Raw genomic sequence first — 19,599 nt, 5'->3', positions numbered from 1 at the left:
AGCTTTTGATCAAATATTTGACTGTGTAAACCTCAGGCATCTCCTCGGGCATGTATTTCAATCAGAAAGCAAACAGGTTGAGAGTGGAGCACACAATGAAATGCTGACAAACAGAAAGATCGGGCGTGCCGGTGGTGGAATAATCTCCCACACGGCCTCTTTCCTTGCATGTGTGAATTTCAATTCTTTCTTTTCTCCACGCCACCTCGAGCAGGTGCAATGAATTGCCTGCCACCAGGACAATGATCCTGACTCTTATTGCTTTTTCCATGCAGTAATAGACTTGCTCTGTGTCTGTGCATTTCTCTTTCTTTCATTTTTTCTTTTTTTTTTTTCCTTTCAGTGTCTGTCTGCCTCCCCTTCTTTCTTCCTCACTTCATTCATGCCTCATTTTGCATCCCTCATTGACTCCACTCCTATATTTCTCTAATAGACTATTTGATTTTCTTCCTCTATGAAATCTTGATCAATTCCTCTGACGCTCATTGTTCTGGGACTCGCCATTTATGGTGACGAGCTCCGCTAACAGTTATTTCACTTATAATGAGCTGATGCACCTCAACCTCCACCTCGACTGCTGATAACTACAAGAAGTGTGTGTTTGCATGCACAAATAATCTAAAAACTACAAGAAGCGTCTGTTAACATGTGTTAAATGTCCATCTATCCATTCATTTTCTGTACCGCTTATTCTGCACAGGGTCGCGGGGAGCCTGGAGCCTATCCCAGGAGACTCCGGGCATGAGACGGGGGACACCCTGGATAGCCAACCCATCGCAGGGCACAATCACACACACATTCACACACTACAGACAGTTTAGACACGCCAATCAGCCTATAAGGCATGCCTTTGGACTGGGGGAGGAAACCGGAGTACCCAGAGGAAACTCCCAAAGCACGGGAAGAACATCCGAACACACAGGGCGGAGGCAGGAATGAAACACCATGCCCCCCAAGTGTGTTTACATGTACTGAATAATCTGATAACTACAAGAAATGTGTTTACATGAACTAAATAATCTAAATACAAGAAATGTGTTTACATGTACTAAATAATCTAAATACAAGAAATGTGTTTACATGAACTAAATAATCTAAATACAAGAAATGTGTTTACATGTACTAAATAATCTAAATACAAGAAATGTGTTTACATGTACTGAATAATCTAAATACAAGAAATGTGTTTACATATACTAAATTATGTGATAACTACAAGAAATGTGTTTACACGTACTAAATAATCTAAATACAAGAAATGTGTTTACATGTACTAAATAATCTAAATTCAAGAAATGTGTTTACATGTACTAAATAATCTAAATACAAGAAATGTGTTTACATGTACTGAATAATCTAAATACAAGAAATGTGTTTACATGAACTAAATAATCTAAATACAAGAAATGTGTTTACATGTACTAAATAATCTAAATACAAGAAATGTGTTTACATGTACTGAATAATCTAAATACAAGAAATGTGTTTACATGAACTAAATAATCTAAATACAAGAAATGTGTTTACATGTACTAAATTATGTGATAACTACAAGAAATGTGTTTACACATACTAAATAATCGACATACAAGAAGTGTGTTTAGATAACTACAAGAAATGTGTTTACACGTACTACATAATCTGATAACAAGAAGTTAGATTTTATACGACGGAACCTCCACATAAACCAAGACTAATAAACAGATCATTTTTATTTATCAAAGACAAATGTCTAAATTGGTGATATGAAATTTTCTGCAAGGATACGTTTATTGATTTATTAAGTATGTAAGGAGTCTCCAGTGTCAGTGCAGAGACAGAGGAATTTGCATCTCGGTAATGTGACGAGCTGCACTTTTTTGGGTCTTATTGAATTTGAGAGAGAAAACAAGAGATTCTCGTAGCTAACCTGTTTGACAGACATCCCACAACACTAAATGTAACCTTGAACAGATCAGAAGTATGACATGTCATTTTAACATCTGCTTCAGGGTGGTAAAAGCAACTCTGCTTCATGATGGGCAGCATCACAGTACCCCATGTTTATTTTCCTGTAACAGCACACCCCAAGCGTTTTATTCCTTACTTATGTCATGTGATGATGGGGAAAAGCCTCGTCTACTTAAGTCTACATGATTAGGTTTATTTCTAAACACATGATGTCTGAACGTCTTCTGTTATTTCGTTACCTTCCAATAGACCCTGTTTGAAAAAAGAGTAGCCTAGCAACCTGATGCTACTTGGTTATAATCTGACTGCAGTGTCAATCAAGAAGTTTATTGAGGAATCAGACTGACATTAGCTAAAATGTCATCCAGTTATTATTATGGATTTGCACTATAAGAAGGGCTAAACATATTTGGCTAAACTAATATTTGCAAATGGCGTAACTCTAGAAGATGTGTACGCCTTGATGTCCTGTCAGTGGCTAAATAATGCAAAGTGACGGTCTAGCTTACAGTAACCACCCTGCTGAAATAAACAATAGAAACCATCACAGACATTCTAATGGTTTCCACTACAAATACCATTACACTAAAACCATTATCATTACCATTATTGGTCCTTAAGTGTATCCATTAGACGAAACATGCCACCAACAGAAGGCAACAAATTACCAGTAGAGTGCCACAGGAACCATTACAGTTTCCATCAAAACTCTAAAAATACAATTCCCATTCTATCCATTAAAACCATTACGAAAATTAGGGATTCTATTGTTTGTTTGTTTTCTTTCTTTCAGCAGGGCATACACTACATACCTCATAGAATCTCTGAGCATTTATACTAGAGAGAAACTGTCATAGAAGTCATACAAGTCCCTCGATGCTTATTATTTTGTTGTTTGTGGGCAAGTTTAAAACATGGCACTGAAAGCTAAGGTGCTGCCCAGCAAGGCCTCATAAACTCATTTGTTAACTGAACAAAGTTAGCTAGCTAAACGTTTCCATTACAGGTAACTCCAAGTCAGTAACGTCATGACCTAGCTAACTAGCATTAGCTAGTTTCATAATGCAGGTTTGTTAAAGCAGTATAAATTATGTAGCAAGCTAAGCCTGTTAAATTCTTAGTGAGCATACCAAATTCTCCGAATGATAGCTAGCTGGGATGAACTAGGTGTTGCTAAGACAGAGCTTCTCGGGCTAATTATATGTCTGATTTGATCATACGCTAAAAACAAACCTGACTCTGACCCCTGAAAGCACAACGCGACAATTTATCAAACAAAGTTACTATAGTCTAAGGCTATGTTTCTCACCCAGGAGGCGTGGCTGATTTCACAGTGCCGGGTCTCACTGAGGGCTCTATTAACCAATTTCTGTTTGAAAATGACTCAAAGTATTCTGATCAATCAGGTTTGAAAATTCAACATTTATAAAATACCTGTCCATCTTTACATTTTGTTGCCTTTCCATTCAGCATGCAATGCAGGGTCCAGACCTTTTCTAGCGGCTGTAACTGTGGCGCTTTTGGTTTTATCTCACTGTCGGGAAACTAAAGCAGAACTAACTATTAATCTCCATATTGTAGCAGGTTAAAATGTGTAAAGACAAAAGCCATATAAATCAGCGAACATGTATACAGCCATTTCCATGATCGTGAGTATTTAAGCTATAACAGTGATTTATTCGATTCAATTGAGCAGCTTTACAGAAATAGTTCAATTCAGGATATAGATATTAAACGTATGAGTTTATCCCTAATGAGTAAACCAGAGGCGACGGTGGTGAGGAAAAACTCCCTGAGACGATATGAGGGAGGAACCTTGAGAGGAACCAGACTCTAAAAGTAACCCGTCCTCATCTGGGTGACACCGCATAGTGCGATTAAAAATAAATACACCCCTTCAATAACTGTGTACTACCTGGTCAAATAGTGCAGTTGTGTAACCAGGAAATTCATTACAGTTTCTACATGAAGTCTGTTTTGTTGAACTTCTCCACTGATCACTGATGGAGGCTTGAGTGCAAAACTGATTGTGGTAATTACAGTCCCTAAAGCTATCGTAGCAATTGCAGTCCTCCCCATCATAGCATAACTGTTCATATGAATTGAGGTCCAAAGCCATCTGTATGGCTTTTAAGTGGTACCATCATCAGTAATCTCAATGATCTATACGCTGCACCATGTGGGACCAAAGCATTATATACATTTTATATTAATTTCTGACCGTTAGTAGTAGTGTTAGTGATATACAGCAGAATGCGCAGCACATGTGTGACCCGCTTCTGAAGGACAGGCTCATTGATTAAGTGAAGAAGCGATTTGCTCGGTGGTGATAATAGCTCTGCTTCGCTCCTGGAGACCTCTGTTCTTTATGACAGCGGGGCTTAAAATAACCAGGCCATTTCCCCCCCCAATAACAGAGGCAACACAATGGAGGAAGAGCTCATCAAAGCTCATGAAAAGGCTGAAGCGGAGGTGCAAAGTGCAAACTCCTCCTCTCCCGCTGATAAGCCATGTGATTAGATTGATTATGAGGAAGAAGGATGGATCCGACAGCGTGGAGGATGAAGAGAGAGAGAGAGAGACTGAGAGAGAAGGCACAGTTTGTTGACGTGTGTATGTTTTGTTGGTTTTCCAGGGAAAGGTCACGGTTCTGTCTGTTAATCCTAGGAAAACACTTTATCCCCCCGTGTGATGCTTCCTGATGCTAATCTGGAATCTGCTGCCGAACACAGACTTGTGCATGAGCAATTCAATCAAGCTTTCAAATCAGCTCAAGACATATTAGCACCCTTTATTAAAAACGAGTAACAATGGCTATAAAAAGAATAATAATACTAATAATAATGCTGACATGTTGATATATCTCAGAAGTGCTTAATTTGATTCAGATGTTCATAAATTTGCTCTAGCAGTAATTTAATTAATGCTCTCATTATAAATACGTCGTTGTTTCCATAGTAACAGCTCATTCACAGGACACTCCACGTAATCTAAGGCTAATAATAAAGAGATGACTTTGAAAAACATTGTTAATACGGTGATCTTCTTCAGAACAGAGGAGTTTGCGTCGTTCCGGTTTCTTAGTGACGCCGCATGCTGTATTTTTTGTCTTCTTAAGTTCAAAAGAAATGAAACTTGAGATGCTAGTGAGAGAACAAGTGTTAAAGTGTGTTACTTTCACACTGCTTTTCATCTCCTCAGTCAACCGAATAAGTGTGTAAATACTGCAGAGAAGCCATTATGATGAAAAGAGTAACACTGTACATCATCTGCTTCTCTCAACTTCCTGATCTCACAACCGCCATCTTTTATTGATCCCGCAAAATGACCTGCACCTGCTCGTGTAGACACAGCGTCGTCGGGCGGAGTAAATTAATAATAATGCTAACGCTACAAGGTGGGTTTAGTTCAAACTTCTTTATTAAATAATTCCTCACCAATCATAATCAAGAGTAGCAACTGTTCAGTCTGTAAACCTAAAGTACACTGCCGCTCTCCTTCATTAACTCTAATTTACTTCATTTAAACTCAGGGTTGCCAGATATCACTGGAAAAGTACACTCAGTAAACTCCAGTTTCCATGTTTTGATTTAATCCCCCAAAACATAATATTATCAGCAGACATGGCAACACTGTACTGGGGGAACTGATCTAAAATGAACAACTGATAAACAAACAAAAATAAAACAAATAAAATACAGAAAACTACTAAAGACAGAAAGTATGCTTGGTTATAAATAAATCATTTAATATAAAAAAATAGATATTATAATAACTTAATAAAATATAAATAAAAATGAGAAATGAAATAATGTTTAATTACCATGGGTTGCATTTAATAGCAATTTGACATTAAGCTTAGTAAGCTATCTCCTTAAAAGCTATTAGCCTTTTTCCTAATATGGATCATGCTTGTGTTAGTCTACTTTTAATTAGGACTCTTTATTGTTTAAGATATTTTAAAATAAATATTTTATGCTTGTTTATTTATCAATTAACCAACAGTATTTCTCACTGCTATTATTTAAACTAAATTAACAGTGACCATGAGCAGAGAGTATACATTTAACTGTTTATGACCTCCTGATTAAAGCTTAACCAACAAAAGATTGGTATCTGGATCGGTTTCGGACGTAAAATCCTGACTGGAGCGTCACTAATGAACACCATTACACTAAAGCGCTTTGCATCTGGATGGGTAAATGAACTCACCCGAGCACATCCTATATGAGATTATTCAGATATATACACAATATACACAGAGCGGTTCGAGAACTGACTCCAGCCCAGAACCATGACAGCGGAAAACGTCTAATAGTGTAGCTTTAAATATATTTAAGAGGAGCAGACTTCAAACGCTGAACACTGATGTTTATTGTATTTGTTTACAAGGTGGAACAGGTTAACGGTTGTTGTTTTTTTGCATACAGTCTGTAAAATTAACTGAAAATATTAGATTCAGTCTATCAGAAGGTAAATTAATTTGTCATGCCTCATACTATGTTCCTAAATTCTGTCATAATTGACCAGCTCAAGTTTTCTCATGCCTACTTGTGTGTTATATTGTGGCATGAGAAAACTTAATGAATGTGAAAGTGCAATACAAATATGTTGTCACAAAAATCAATTAATAATAGTGATAAATAATCGAGATCTCAATATTGATCAAAATAATCGGGATTATCATTTTGGCCATAATCGTGCAGCCCTAATATATAGTATAAATTGTCGAGCAGACAGAGGGTCGAGCAGACAGAGTACAAATTCCAAGTAGAAGGGAGTGTTTTCTGTGTTTTTTCCTAGTCTGAGGAAATGATAAGTTATGAGTTATGAGTTTTAGTCTAACGCTGCATGAGATTGGATTTTTACACCCATACACCACAGAATAATCTGAAAAAAAGAGTGGGAATATTTTATTCAGTTAGCGAGTAGTGAGCTATGTGTTAACTGGCTAATCAACACCCCAGAAAAGTAGTGATTAAGCACAGTTGCGGCCTGTGAAGTTATAACCTGAGATGACTCTGTTTATGACACGGAGAGGGTGTGGAAATAATAATAATAAAAAATCTATTAGCAGGAGGGTGAGAGTACATCTGTGCAAATTTTTCAAATTAATAAAATAAAATAACGTTGTGGTGAAGTCTTGCTGATTAGCATAGATCTAGCATGCTACGTTTGTTCCTGCGTGTATGAGATCTGAAAATAACTGAGGAACTGATTAACTTCATCATACAGACTCTCTAATTAGCTAATTGAGGTGTTCTGGAGCTGGAAGGACCTTCCCCTCTATAGCGCAGGGCCTTGGTGCTACAGGAATGTGAGTATTAGAGTGTGTTTTGTAGTGTCTGAGTGTGTGTGTGTGTGTGTGTGAAGCTTCTCGTACTGCTGAGTACTGGCTGGTTGCGACGGTAGCAGGCAGGAAGTGAGCCGAGACGCTCCATCCTTTGGTTGAGTGTTCTGGAGAGGTGTCCGGTGTGTGTGACGCTGCCTACCATCACGCTGTACAGATACACAGGCTCGACAAAGTGACTGAGCAGCGCCCCCTGGAGGCCGAGCACGTTCCACCTACACACACACACAGGCACATACAAAGAAAAAAACGGCAGTCATTATTTGTTAAGCAGTGCAGTAGATATGTGAAGTGACTGTAGCAAACAACCTTTGAACAACTTCTTTTGTCACACTATACAACATGATACCACTAAAACCTTGGCCTTTTGTCCTTTATCTTTTGTCGTTAGCTGTGTTTGGTAGCAATGGTAGCAATTTTTCGTACAGCTGACTTGCTATTTGTAATTCATTGTGAGTTCTCACCAGCTAGCTCAGTCTCCTACTATCACACAATAGCAAACTTGGCTCTTGTATATAAACTGCACAATATAATAGTTATGCTTGATGCTAGCTATAAATGTTATAAAGTATAATAATATCTATAATATAGATAGTAGTATATAAGTAGATTTGAAATTTTCTTCAGAAAATGTGAGTGGTGCTTGCCTGTGCAAAATTCGGCACTGACATGCAGCTGCACATGTTGGTCAGTGGGGGGCGCTATATGTGTATACGATTTTCTGATTCTCTGGACCAAGCTGAACACGTGTACACATCCTTCATGTCTCTGTCACTGATGGTTAGGGTGTTACGGGGGTGGGGGTTTGGGAGCTGTACAAAATGTCCCATTATTGTGTATGGGGCAGGAATAACACCATTTTCCGGACATTTCCGTCAACAATTCCAATACACGACACTTATATGCCAAGTCTACTATCTAAGATGTATGAGTGGATGTGCGATTCAAGCATGTCAGCCTAGTCTCAACCTCACATATGTTTCCTAAGGATTATTTCACTAATAATTCTCTGGACCAAGCTGAATCGCTGGGTGAAAAAGCGATTATTCACCCAGGGTGAATAGCAACTGGTAAGTGTTTCTTTGTTGATTTTTAGTTGAAACAAGTTTTAACATTGGCTCTCAGATAGAAGCTGTAACTACTCTTCCTTGTTGCTACAAGCTGTTTACATGGTGCTAGATTAGAGCTAATTCAGATATTCAGATTCAGTTTCGGTCGGGAGTCGCTCGTTCACACTATTAGACTTTGTTTTGCTAATTAAAGAGGCGTGCTCAGTTGTGAAGTACCCCCACCACAGTACTTAAGAACTTGGAAATGCTGAGGCAGAAGTGTCAGCCCTCACGTGAAGCCCCCGTCATGTGAAGACTGAGCTCGTGTAAAGACCTGTGAGTCTACCTGCATGAGTCCACCGAGCAAGGACACCGACTCACGCTGCTAAGTATCCCTTTCTCCATCTCTCCACCTTTTCCTCCTCTCTTTTCCCCTCGTAGTTATCTGTTTACACAATAACATGTGTCATCAGTTTATCCTTGTTATTTACCACAGGCGCAGACCACGGCACACTCCTAGAAGAGTAGACAACCTACGCTCTCTGCAAGTGGCTTCTGCAGACCCTTTCTCATTCTCAATCGGCTTTGGAACTGCCAAAATGCTGTCAACAAGACAGACTACATTCCTGCCTTTGCAGGAATGCAACACCCACTGCCCTAGCCTCCAACTCCTACTTCAACTTCTCCCATACAATGTGCCCCAACAGACGAGGGGGTGGTACAGGCTCTCGGAAGCTCTGAGTAACAACTGGAACAGGCTAAGGGCGACTGAAAGGAAATGGCGTAAATCTAATGATCTGACTGACCTAACCAATTAGCAAACACTTCTCTCCTCTTTTCCCCATAGCATCTCCAGTGCTAAAGCCATATACTACCAGGAGAAGATTGGCAGCTCTCCCAACACCTGTACTCTCTTCAAAACCTTCTCTTCTCATGGCTTCTCATATCATTGCTATGCTGATGACACCCAGCTCTATTTGTCCTTCCAGCCTGATGATCCATCTGTCTCTGCACGAATCTCTGCTTGCCTGTCTGACATCTCAAACTGGATGAGGGAACACCACCTTAAGCTCAACTTGGCAAAAACTAAGCTCCTTGGCATCCCAGCCTGCCCCTCAATCAACCACAACTTCACTGTACAGCTCGGGTCAACCACCCGCAAGCCAACCAGGACAGCCAGGAACCTTGGGGTGACTTTTGATGACAGCTTGCTCTTCACAGACCACATTTCAACAACTGCACGATCCTGTAGGTTCATTTTGTATAACACCAAGAAAATCAGACCCTACCTCACCGAACAGGCTACACAGCTATTAGTCCAGGCTCTTGTTATCTCAAAACTGGACTACTACAACGCACTACTCTTGGGATTCCCAGCCAGCTCCATCAAACCCCTTCAAATGATTCAGAATACAACAGCACACCTCGTCTTCAACTTTGGGCCCAAAAGACCCCATGTCACACCCCTCTTCATCTCCCTCCACTGGCTTCCTGTAGCCTCCCGCATCAAATTCAAGGCCTTGATGCTCACGTACAAGACCTTGTCTGGAACAGCACCCTCCTACCTCAACTCTCTCCTGAAGGTTTACGTTCTCTCATGCAATCTGCGATCGATTAACGACCGACGCTTAGTAGTGCCTACTCAGCGTGGCTCAAGATCCCTTTCCAGAACCTTCACACTGACCGTCCCTCAGTGGTGGAACGAACTTCCAACCTCAATCCACACCGCAGAATCTCTCACCATCTTCCAAAAACAGCTAAAGAACAGCTAAAGAACATACCTCATCCGTGAGCACGTAACTAACCCCTATCATGCTAACCCCCACATTATTTACACTGGCTCTTCCACCTCGACTCTGCACACTTTGCTTTTCTAGAACTCAATTATAAATCTTGTACGGTAGCACTGCTTGCATTGTTCTCCGCTTGATATATCGCTTTGCTTGTATTTCCTCATTTGTAAGTCGCTTTGGATAAAAGCGTCCGCTAAATAAATAAATGTAAATGTAATAATTATTGTATTGCACACCTTTCAGGACACAAGCTTCAGAATCGTGAAGGTTGCAACCTCACCGGCTATGCACACTCATGGTTGTGCTTCTCATGCATAAATAAGCCTTTGAATGTGCTTTGTTCTGTCAAATGACAGCTTTTCCTTATGTTTCTAGACGAAACCTAACTGACCGAAGGAAAACACACTGATTATTAAACAGACCTTGCTGTAGCACACTCTTATGTGGAAAAAAGATGATAATGTACAAAGCCATAATGTATGTTAATGTAGCACACACACACACACGCCTGACTGTCATAGCGAGTATTATCTTCATTACTGTGAAACCCATATTAGCATAACATACACAGAGTAGAGGTTGAATTAGCATATGTTGACAAAAAGGCAGAGTTACCTGCTTTGGGAACGAGAGACGAGAGCGAACAAAGTGCAATTAGATCCAGACATTCTGAGCATATTTTATAATAAGGTGATAAATTACACCCTATGACCTTCGTTTCAACCTGAATGCATTAATAACTAGAACGCGGCTGAAGTCTTGAATCCGATTGGTCAGAAGGTGTTGATTAATCACAGGTATATAGTAATATGTTCGTTTTAATACATTATGCTTTCTATAGTGACAACTTCATCGAGGATTTGTATGGGGGACACTCCACATAGATGGATTAAAACCTGTGGAAGGTTTTCTGTAAGGAGGCGTTTATTTAACATTTACGGAAGGAGTCTCCAGTTTCAGAAATAGTTTACAAACAAATAATAATAACATAGTGTGCCATTTTTTTAATAAATAAAGGATCGTAATCGTTGGCAAACCCAGGAATAAAACACTCCATGACGTGCAGTTATAGGAAAGTAATCACACTACCCCGTCGTTGATTATTTTTCTTATAACAGCATGTTTTATTCCTTAAATTGTTGATATTAAACTCATTCCTCACTTGGTGAAATAAAAATATAATGACATATGTTTAGCTTGTATTCTTATAATCATAATCTAATTCATTTAGCAATCACTGTCACAAATAACACTGCTATTTTTCCCCCTCCATTGTTCTTTTGCGTCGTTCTTTTAAAAAATTAACGCCTTTTTTTATCACATCGGTCACGAGCACAATCACCTCTCTCGCGTCTCTGTTTATTTCTAATAATAAGTCATTCTGGCTTTCGGCTCCGCGAGCAGTCAATTAACAATCAGCGCTTTTTCCAGGAAGTGAATGATGACGTGCCCAGAGTCGCGCCGTGAACCTCGGTGTCACGTCTGGAGAACCTCTTACACACCTATGTGCGCTGGAAGAGATAGAGATCTCGCTCTTTATTCTTACATTCTCCCTGCTGTGTGTCTTTGAGGGGAGAAATGATTTATCCCTTGCGTTATCCATTTGCCCAGGATGCAACGCTGCGAATTAGAAACATCTTTTAATCTCATGCAAGAAAAGACAGCCATCTGGCTTGTGTATGATCTTAAACGAGGGACGAGGGGGGTCTCTCTCTTTTTATACCCCCCCCCCCCCCCATCTCTCTATTCCTGTCTCTCGTTCACTCTGAGGCCATTAAATTAAAGCATTCATCTACATAAAACTCTGAACGCAATATAAAGCATCATATTCATTGCCAAGCCATTTAAGCCCTTCAATTAAAACCGTTGTTGGTTTAATTAAACATCAACTCCGCTCAATCAGCTTCCTGTATACATTATTACTACCTCGAAAACCCCCCCAAAAAACAATAATCACACCGATAGACTTGAACGCAAGTCTGACCACTAGTCTAATCTAAGGTGAGAGAACGATATAATGATGCCCAGTGGCTTAAACGTCATTTGCTGCATCACTTCCTGCTCTGCTCGCCATAATGCCCTTGACCTGCTATCCGAACACGATAGCAGGATGGATCGTTCACAGAGAATGACCCCTTTCTGTATTATTCTTTTCTTCTCTCTCTCTCTCTTTTTTTTTTAAAGTAATTGCTTTCACCCTAGACTATGACCTGGCCAGATTTAATCGCACTCTTCCTGCCTCTGATCGACTGAATCAAATCAAACAAATTAAGAAAGCTTTAATGCTTTGGCAGGGTGAAACGTTTCACGTCTGGATATGTGTATCATGCACCCGGACTGGACACTGAAATGTACACGCAGGAGACGTAACTCAAAGACGTGCACTCGTTAAAAATCATACACGTTTTGGAGGTTTTGGAATATTGGATGAGTGAGAGCGTTGTTGAATTCTCAAATCTGATCGGTCAGAAGTACAATACATAATCTTTCGTTCTGATACATTATCGTTTATATATATATTAATGACTGTAGAAACAACGACTTACTGTATATCAGATACTCCACATAATCTAAGATTTGATATATTATAAATGTACATGTATGACTATTGATATGTAGTTTCGCAGACCGTAGTTCCATAACATTAAATGTAACTCTAAACGGATAAAAGTTCTAATAAATAAGGAAGTGTGACTGTGGCGAAATGCTGTTGTGTAAGAGGAATGAAGCACTTTAGGATGTTCACGCTGTTATAGGACAACAATCAACTTCCTGGTGACTCACATTACACTATCAAGTCGCTGATTATTTTCCTATAACAGCGAGGTACTACGAGTATTATGTCACATTCCTAACATACGTTAAACCAGCGGTTCTGAACCTTTTTGCGAATGTGACCCACTTTTAAGAATGACTTTGTTTTGTGACCAATGCCCCCTCCCCTCCACTCCCCCCACCCCAACCCAGCAGCTGGTTAGCCCATAAACTAAACCTGGTGATGAAATGAGTTCAATCAGACGTGTTAGAGCATGAAAAAGATCGGACTGTGCTTGGCACACAGAACCGCAGATGGGTTCTCCTGCACTACAAGACTTTTAAGAAGTCTAACATCAACAAAGACAAACAAAGGGAAGCTGATGGTCATAATTAAATTAAGCATATGTTAATACATGCAAACACAGCTGCAAGTGTATGTGTGTGTACTGTGTGAGATTCTCACTTTCGCCAAGTCTGCAGAAAGGGTGTGAACATGTGAGATGAATGAGAGAGAGAGCGAGAGAGAGACAGAGAGAGAGAGCGATGTAGCACCTGCAGTTATACTGCATAGAGGCTGTGCCAAACTCCACAACGTACACTTAAGCCTGTGGTATACTTAATTTTTTTACACGTACGCTAGCATATGCCCCCAGTTGTACGCATAGCATTTCAAATGATACTCCATTGGACATGTACACATACACAGACGGTCGACGCATGCGCATTACAACAATTTGCACTACCCTTCCTGGCCTACAGGGGTCAGTACTGAGCAGTAACGCAGGTCTTCTGGTATGAAGGACGACAATAAAGGAGAATCACACCGACACGAAGAACGATGCTCGGACAAGCTCTCGCCACAATTACCTCTCGCACCCGTAAGCGAATCGCACTCGTTTCCGTCTCTTCCGTATTTCTTCGACTACCTTGAGAATCAATGGCCCTGGGTCACTGTTGCCACCTTGTGGAACAACAAAATAGTGCAAAAGAATTAAACGCGCACGTGCGATTTGCGCATACAAAGTACGCACGGTTAGAAAAATCTGGCAGTGCACGTACAGTACACGAGTACTCTGCTAATGAAGAAATTTGCATCACGTGTACTGTACACTGCTCCTAGCGTACGCATAAAAAGTGAAGCATACTTTCGGCTTTAGTGCACCACACCTCCATGCACCTCTGGCATCTGTATGATGGACTACACCTCAACCAGGAAGAAGAGAGTGTCTGCCAAAGCTCTCAAAGATGTGTCCCTAGGAAGAAACACAAACATCCCTCCTCATCTGGCCAACAGGAGACACCAACAAGTGGAACCCACTGCTGGGATCCACAGACCAGCCTGACTCCGCCCACTGCCAGGGCCATCACATCCCCGGAGACTACGCAGACTGGACATCAGCACAACAAAACACCCCTCCCTGAGCTACGCACACGCTGTACAGAAACCCCACTTTACCCCGCACCACCAAGCACCTGCTCCACCCATCACCACGCCCACATTACCGGAACTGGGAGAGCTTACTCGCCTTCTCACCACTCTATACGACAACCTTCTCACACAGGTCTGCTGATTAGCGCTCGTACATCTCAAGGGAACTAAATTCATGAATATTAAACTACTAAAAAAACAGTTTTATAACTATTATTAGCTAGGAATGGAAATGTAGAGCTTGGAATACTGTAACAATAATAGTGATAATGAAAAGGGTTTATTTATAGTAAACAGGCGAACCATAGGGGACTCGCATACTGCTCGAGGTCAGGATGTAGTGTAGTGGACTATCGCATCATAGACTTAAATCCAAACATTAAAGAATTAAAGGATTCACAGTGAGACCACAAACCCTGCTATCAGACTACTGTAAAACTGTACTGTACCTGAAACAGTCACAGACTAACACAGTACCACCTCCACACCACACACTCGTACCGCTAGAGCCGAAACCTCAACGGGGCTGAATCCAAAATAAAAACCCTACAATTAAACATGGATAAATAACATTATCAGAAACATGTTAGACTATTTCCTGTCCACTAACTTTGACAACACTGGCGGCTGTGGCTCAGGTGGTATGGCGAGTTGTCCACTAATCGTATTGTTGGCGGTTCGATTCCCGGCCCGCGTGACTCCACATACCGAAGTGTCCTTGGGCGAGACACTGAACCCCAAATTGCTCCCGATGGCAAGTTAGCGCCTTGCATGGCAGCTCCGCTACCACTGGTGTGTGAATGGGTGAATGAGAAAGAAGGAAAGATGGACAAACAAATTATGTGAGAGACAGACAGAGAACAGGACAGAGAGAGAGAGAAAAAGAGAGAGAGTACGCTGACAAAGCATAGACTCAGCGCACACACACACACACACACTGGCCATGGAGACGGGATTCTATAAGCAATTTGGGTCTTATAGAACAAAGTGTGTGTGTGTGTGTGTGTGTGAGAGAGAGAGAGAGAGAGAGAGAGAAAGCAAGAGAGAGAGAGAGAGAGAAGGAAAGATGGATAAACAAATTGTGTGAGAGACAGACAGAGAACAGGACAGAGAGAGAGAGAAAGAGAGAGACAGCGAGAGAGATAGATAGAGAGAGAGAGAGAGAGAGAGAGAGAGAGAGAGAGAGAGAGAGAGAGAGAGAGTACTGACAGTGTAAGCAACAAGGATTTTCTCTCAGGCTCCTTCACATCTGTCTGTCTCTATCTCTGTTGGTCTCTGTCTATCTCTTTCTATCTGTATCAGTCATTCGGTCTGTCTCTCTCTTTCTCTCTGTGACTGCCTGCCTGTCTGTCTCTCCATCTTTTTGTCCCTCTCTCTCTCTGTCAAATCAATTAAATTCTTCAATTCAATTCGATTCTTACATTTTCTTTTCTGTCAATTAAAAAAAAAATCTGTCTCTCTCTTCTACCTGTCTGTCTGTCTCTTTGTTTTTATCTGTCTGTCTTTTTCTCTCTTGCTCTCTGTCTGTCTGTATGCATGCCTCTCTCTCTCTCTCTTTGTCTGCCTATCTGTCTGTCTGTCTGTCTGTCTCTCTCTCGTTTAGGCAGCAGGGTACAGCAAGACTCCCAGGAGCCCAGGAGAATTCAGATTAGCGCAGGACATATCCGCTATACGAACTCATTACGGCAGGATTACCATGGCTGCTCTTCAGAGCACGAGTGGCCATTAAACGTCAGTGGTTCTGACCTGCAGGCTGCCACGCTCTCCTTAAAGACAAATATCACGCCAACCTTTCGTCCCTCATTAAAAGACGGTGGAAAGAAGGGGGCTGTTTAAACAGAGCTAACACGCCTTCATAAAAAGTAATCCTCTAATAAAGATAAACCTTAAATCAATGTGTGTGCACGTGTCCAGAGACACGTTTCTGAGTCCTCTTGCACGGACGCTGTGTGGAATCTGACAAAGCTGCTCGCTGTCACCTCGAGTCCAAACTGTGGACTCACTTTATCTTTAAGCTGTTAGCTTTATCAGCGCACATTAGGACAGGGACATGCGTCAGTCTCACTATAACATGATAACGCAAACTGATTCACTGATTTCATCTTCCACACTAGTAATATTAGCACTTCTTATCCATTTTACTTTGATGAATACGAGTGTTTGATCCCAACTTCCTGACAAGCTAGGATATATGAAGAAGAATTTATTATTTTTTTTTATTTATATGTGACAAATACACTGATGCCATGAATGTCTTTAAATAAACACTTCATAAACACACATCACACACAGTCGGAAGAAAGTATATTCCTCAGGTCAAGACCCAAAGAGCAATCTAAAATACACAACACAGTATAAACCACACATAATTTGCAACAACTCAAACACTGGGTGGGATCTAGTGATGTTTTCACTTGTGATCGTTCTTTGCCTAACTATAGCTGATATCGTTTAATGAAATCTTTACTTTATCTGATAAGTAACAAATAATATCTCTATGAGGAATGATACTGCCTAAAAAGAAAGAAAGAGAGAAAGAAAGAAAGAAAGAAAGAAAGAAAGAAAGAAAGAAATTGCTTAGTGCTGGACATGTTCATTGGTGAAAGAAAGAAAGAAAGAAAGAAAGAAAGAAAGAAAGAAAGAAAGAAAGAAATGAGTAATGGCATTATCTAAAAAAATGAATGAACATTGGTGATGGACATTGGTGCGATGGACATTGTTGATGCACATTGGTGATGGACATTAGTGCTGAACATTGGTGATGGACATTACTGCTGAACATTGGTGATGGACATTACTGCTGAACATTGGTGATGGACATTACTGCTGAACATTGGTGATGGACATTAGTGCTGAACATTGGTGATGGACATTGGTGCTGGACATTGGTGATGGACATTGGTGCTGGACATTGGTGATGAACATTGGTGATGAACATTGGTGATGAACATTGGTGCTGGACATTGGTGCTGGACATTGGTGATGAACATTGGTGATGAACAGTGGTGATGGACATTAGTGCTGAACATTGGTGAACATTGGTGATGAACCTTGGCGACGGACATTGGTGATGGACATTAGTGCTGGACATCGGTGATGGACATTGGTGCTGAACATTGGTGATGAACATTGGTGATGGACATTAGTGCTGAACATTGGTGATGGACATTGGTGCTGGACATTGGTGATGAACATTGGTGATGAACATTGGTGATGGACATTGGTGATGGACATTAGTGCTGAACATTGGTGATGGACATTGGTGCTGGACATTGGTGATGGACATTGGTGCTGGACATTGGTGCTGGACATTGGTGATGAACATTGGTGCTGGACATTGGTGATGAACATTGGTGATGGACATTGTTGATGCACATTGGTGATGGACATTAGTGCTGAACATTGGTGATGGACATTAGTGCTGAACATTGGTGATGAACATTGGTGATGAACATTGGTGATGGACATTAGTGCTGAACATTGGTGCTGGACATTGGTGATGGACATTGGTGATGAACATTGGTGCTGGACATTGGTGCTGGACATTGGTGATGAACATTGGTGATGAACATTGGTGATGAACATTGGTGATGGACATTAGTGCTGAACATTGGTGAACATTGGCGATGAACCTTGGTGACAGACATTGGTGATGGACATTAGTGCTGGACATCGGTGATGGACATTGGTGCTGGACTGTCCATGTCACACGCTGTCTCAAGCTATGATGTTTGTGCTGTTACAACTCTCAGGATGTGTGTGCGTTGAGTGTGGATGCAGTACACACCTGGCTATCTTATCAGTGCAGGACATTGTGATGAGTCTCTCGCCCTGCATCACTCCATCCCACGTCTGTACAGCTGATCTGCACCTGACCGGCAGCGTGCCTTCCCCCGACTCGATCTTACTCCGCAGATGGCTGTGGAACTTCTTCACCACCGGTCTGTTGCTGTGCACCGAGACTGAATAAAAAATAATTTAAAAGACACACACACACACACACACACACACACACACACACACACACACACAGAAAGAACAGCATACAGACAATTGGTGTTAATACAGAGGCAGTAAATTCTAGCACTGTATTCTTCTTACTAATAGATACAAAATGGAACACCATGAAGGCCATCATCAACAAGTGGAGAAAACAGTGTCATTATAAAGAACAGGATGTTCCTCCAAAACTTATGAAAGGACAAGAAGAAAATTTATTAGGGAGGCTATCAAGAAACCTGATTTGTTGTTGGGAACGATGGTGATCAGTGATTGGTTTTTGGGAACGATGGTGATCAGTGATTGATGAGAACAATGGTGATCAGTGATTGGTTTTTGGGAACGATGGTGATCAGTGATTGATGAGAACAATGGTGATCAGTGATTGCTTGTTGAGAACAATGATGATCAGTGATTGTTGGGAACAATGGTGATCAGTGATTGGTTGTTGGTAACAATGGTGATGATTGGTTGTTGGGAACAACGATGATGATTGATTGGTTGTTGAGAACAATGATGATCAGTGATTGTTGAGAACAATGGTGATCAGTGATTGGTTGTTGGGAACAAAGGTGATCAGTGATTGGTTGTTGGGAACGATGGTGATCAGTGATTGTTGAGGACGATGGTGATCAGAGATTGGTTGTTGGGAATGATGGTTATCAAGGGAAACGATGATCTTTAGTGTATTGAAAGAAAGTCATTCCATCTGTAACTATTTTCTTTGTATCTATGACCAGACTCCGCAATACCACTACTTAATTGTGTCTGCAGTCTTAACAGGAATTACAGTATTTTGTAAACATATAAATAGCTTGTGGTCCTGGGACCAAAGAAAAGTCTTCAGAAAATATTCTGTGCACATGTAATTCAGTGGTCATCACTAATATTGGCACCCTTGGTAAATATGAGCAAAGAAGGCTGTGAAAAATTGACTTTATTGTTTAACACTTTGATCTTTTGTTAAAATAATTACAAAAATACTCTGCTCTCATGCATATCAAACAATTGCAAACAAAACACAGGTTTATCAAAAATAATCTTTGTTAAATATAGGTGTGCAACAATTACTGGCATCCTGATGAACTCATATGAGAAAAAGATATAAAAAGTGTATTCCCATTGATATTGTACATTTTCTTTAATACACCTGGGTGACTAGGAACAGGAAATTGTTCTAACATGACTTCCTGCTTAACAGGGGTATTAATATGAGGCAACACATAGGCCAAATTCCCTTAGTCATTCATAACAATTTGGTACGACCAAGGA

General features: G+C 40.7%; 1 protein-coding gene across 1 annotated transcript in view; it reads right to left on the bottom strand.

Moving 5' to 3' along the window:
* adarb2 (adenosine deaminase RNA specific B2 (inactive)) overlaps nucleotides 1-19,599 on the bottom strand; it is a 227,919-nt gene that overhangs the window by 6,669 nt on the left and 201,651 nt on the right. Inside the window, exons 7-8 of the mRNA XM_017480853.3 lie at nucleotides 18,116-18,290; nucleotides 7,334-7,515 (exon numbers count right to left, since the gene is read on the bottom strand). Coding sequence (XP_017336342.1) covers nucleotides 7,334-7,515; nucleotides 18,116-18,290 — 357 coding nt within the window. The remainder of the gene's footprint in view (nucleotides 1-7,333; nucleotides 7,516-18,115; nucleotides 18,291-19,599) is intronic.

This window comes from Ictalurus punctatus, chromosome 1, assembly GCF_001660625.3.
Source record: "Ictalurus punctatus breed USDA103 chromosome 1, Coco_2.0, whole genome shotgun sequence".
In the NCBI taxonomy this organism is placed as follows: Eukaryota; Metazoa; Chordata; class Actinopteri; order Siluriformes; family Ictaluridae; genus Ictalurus; species Ictalurus punctatus.
Note: the sequence above shows the minus strand (reverse complement) of the source record. Positions and strands in the feature narration are given on the sequence as shown.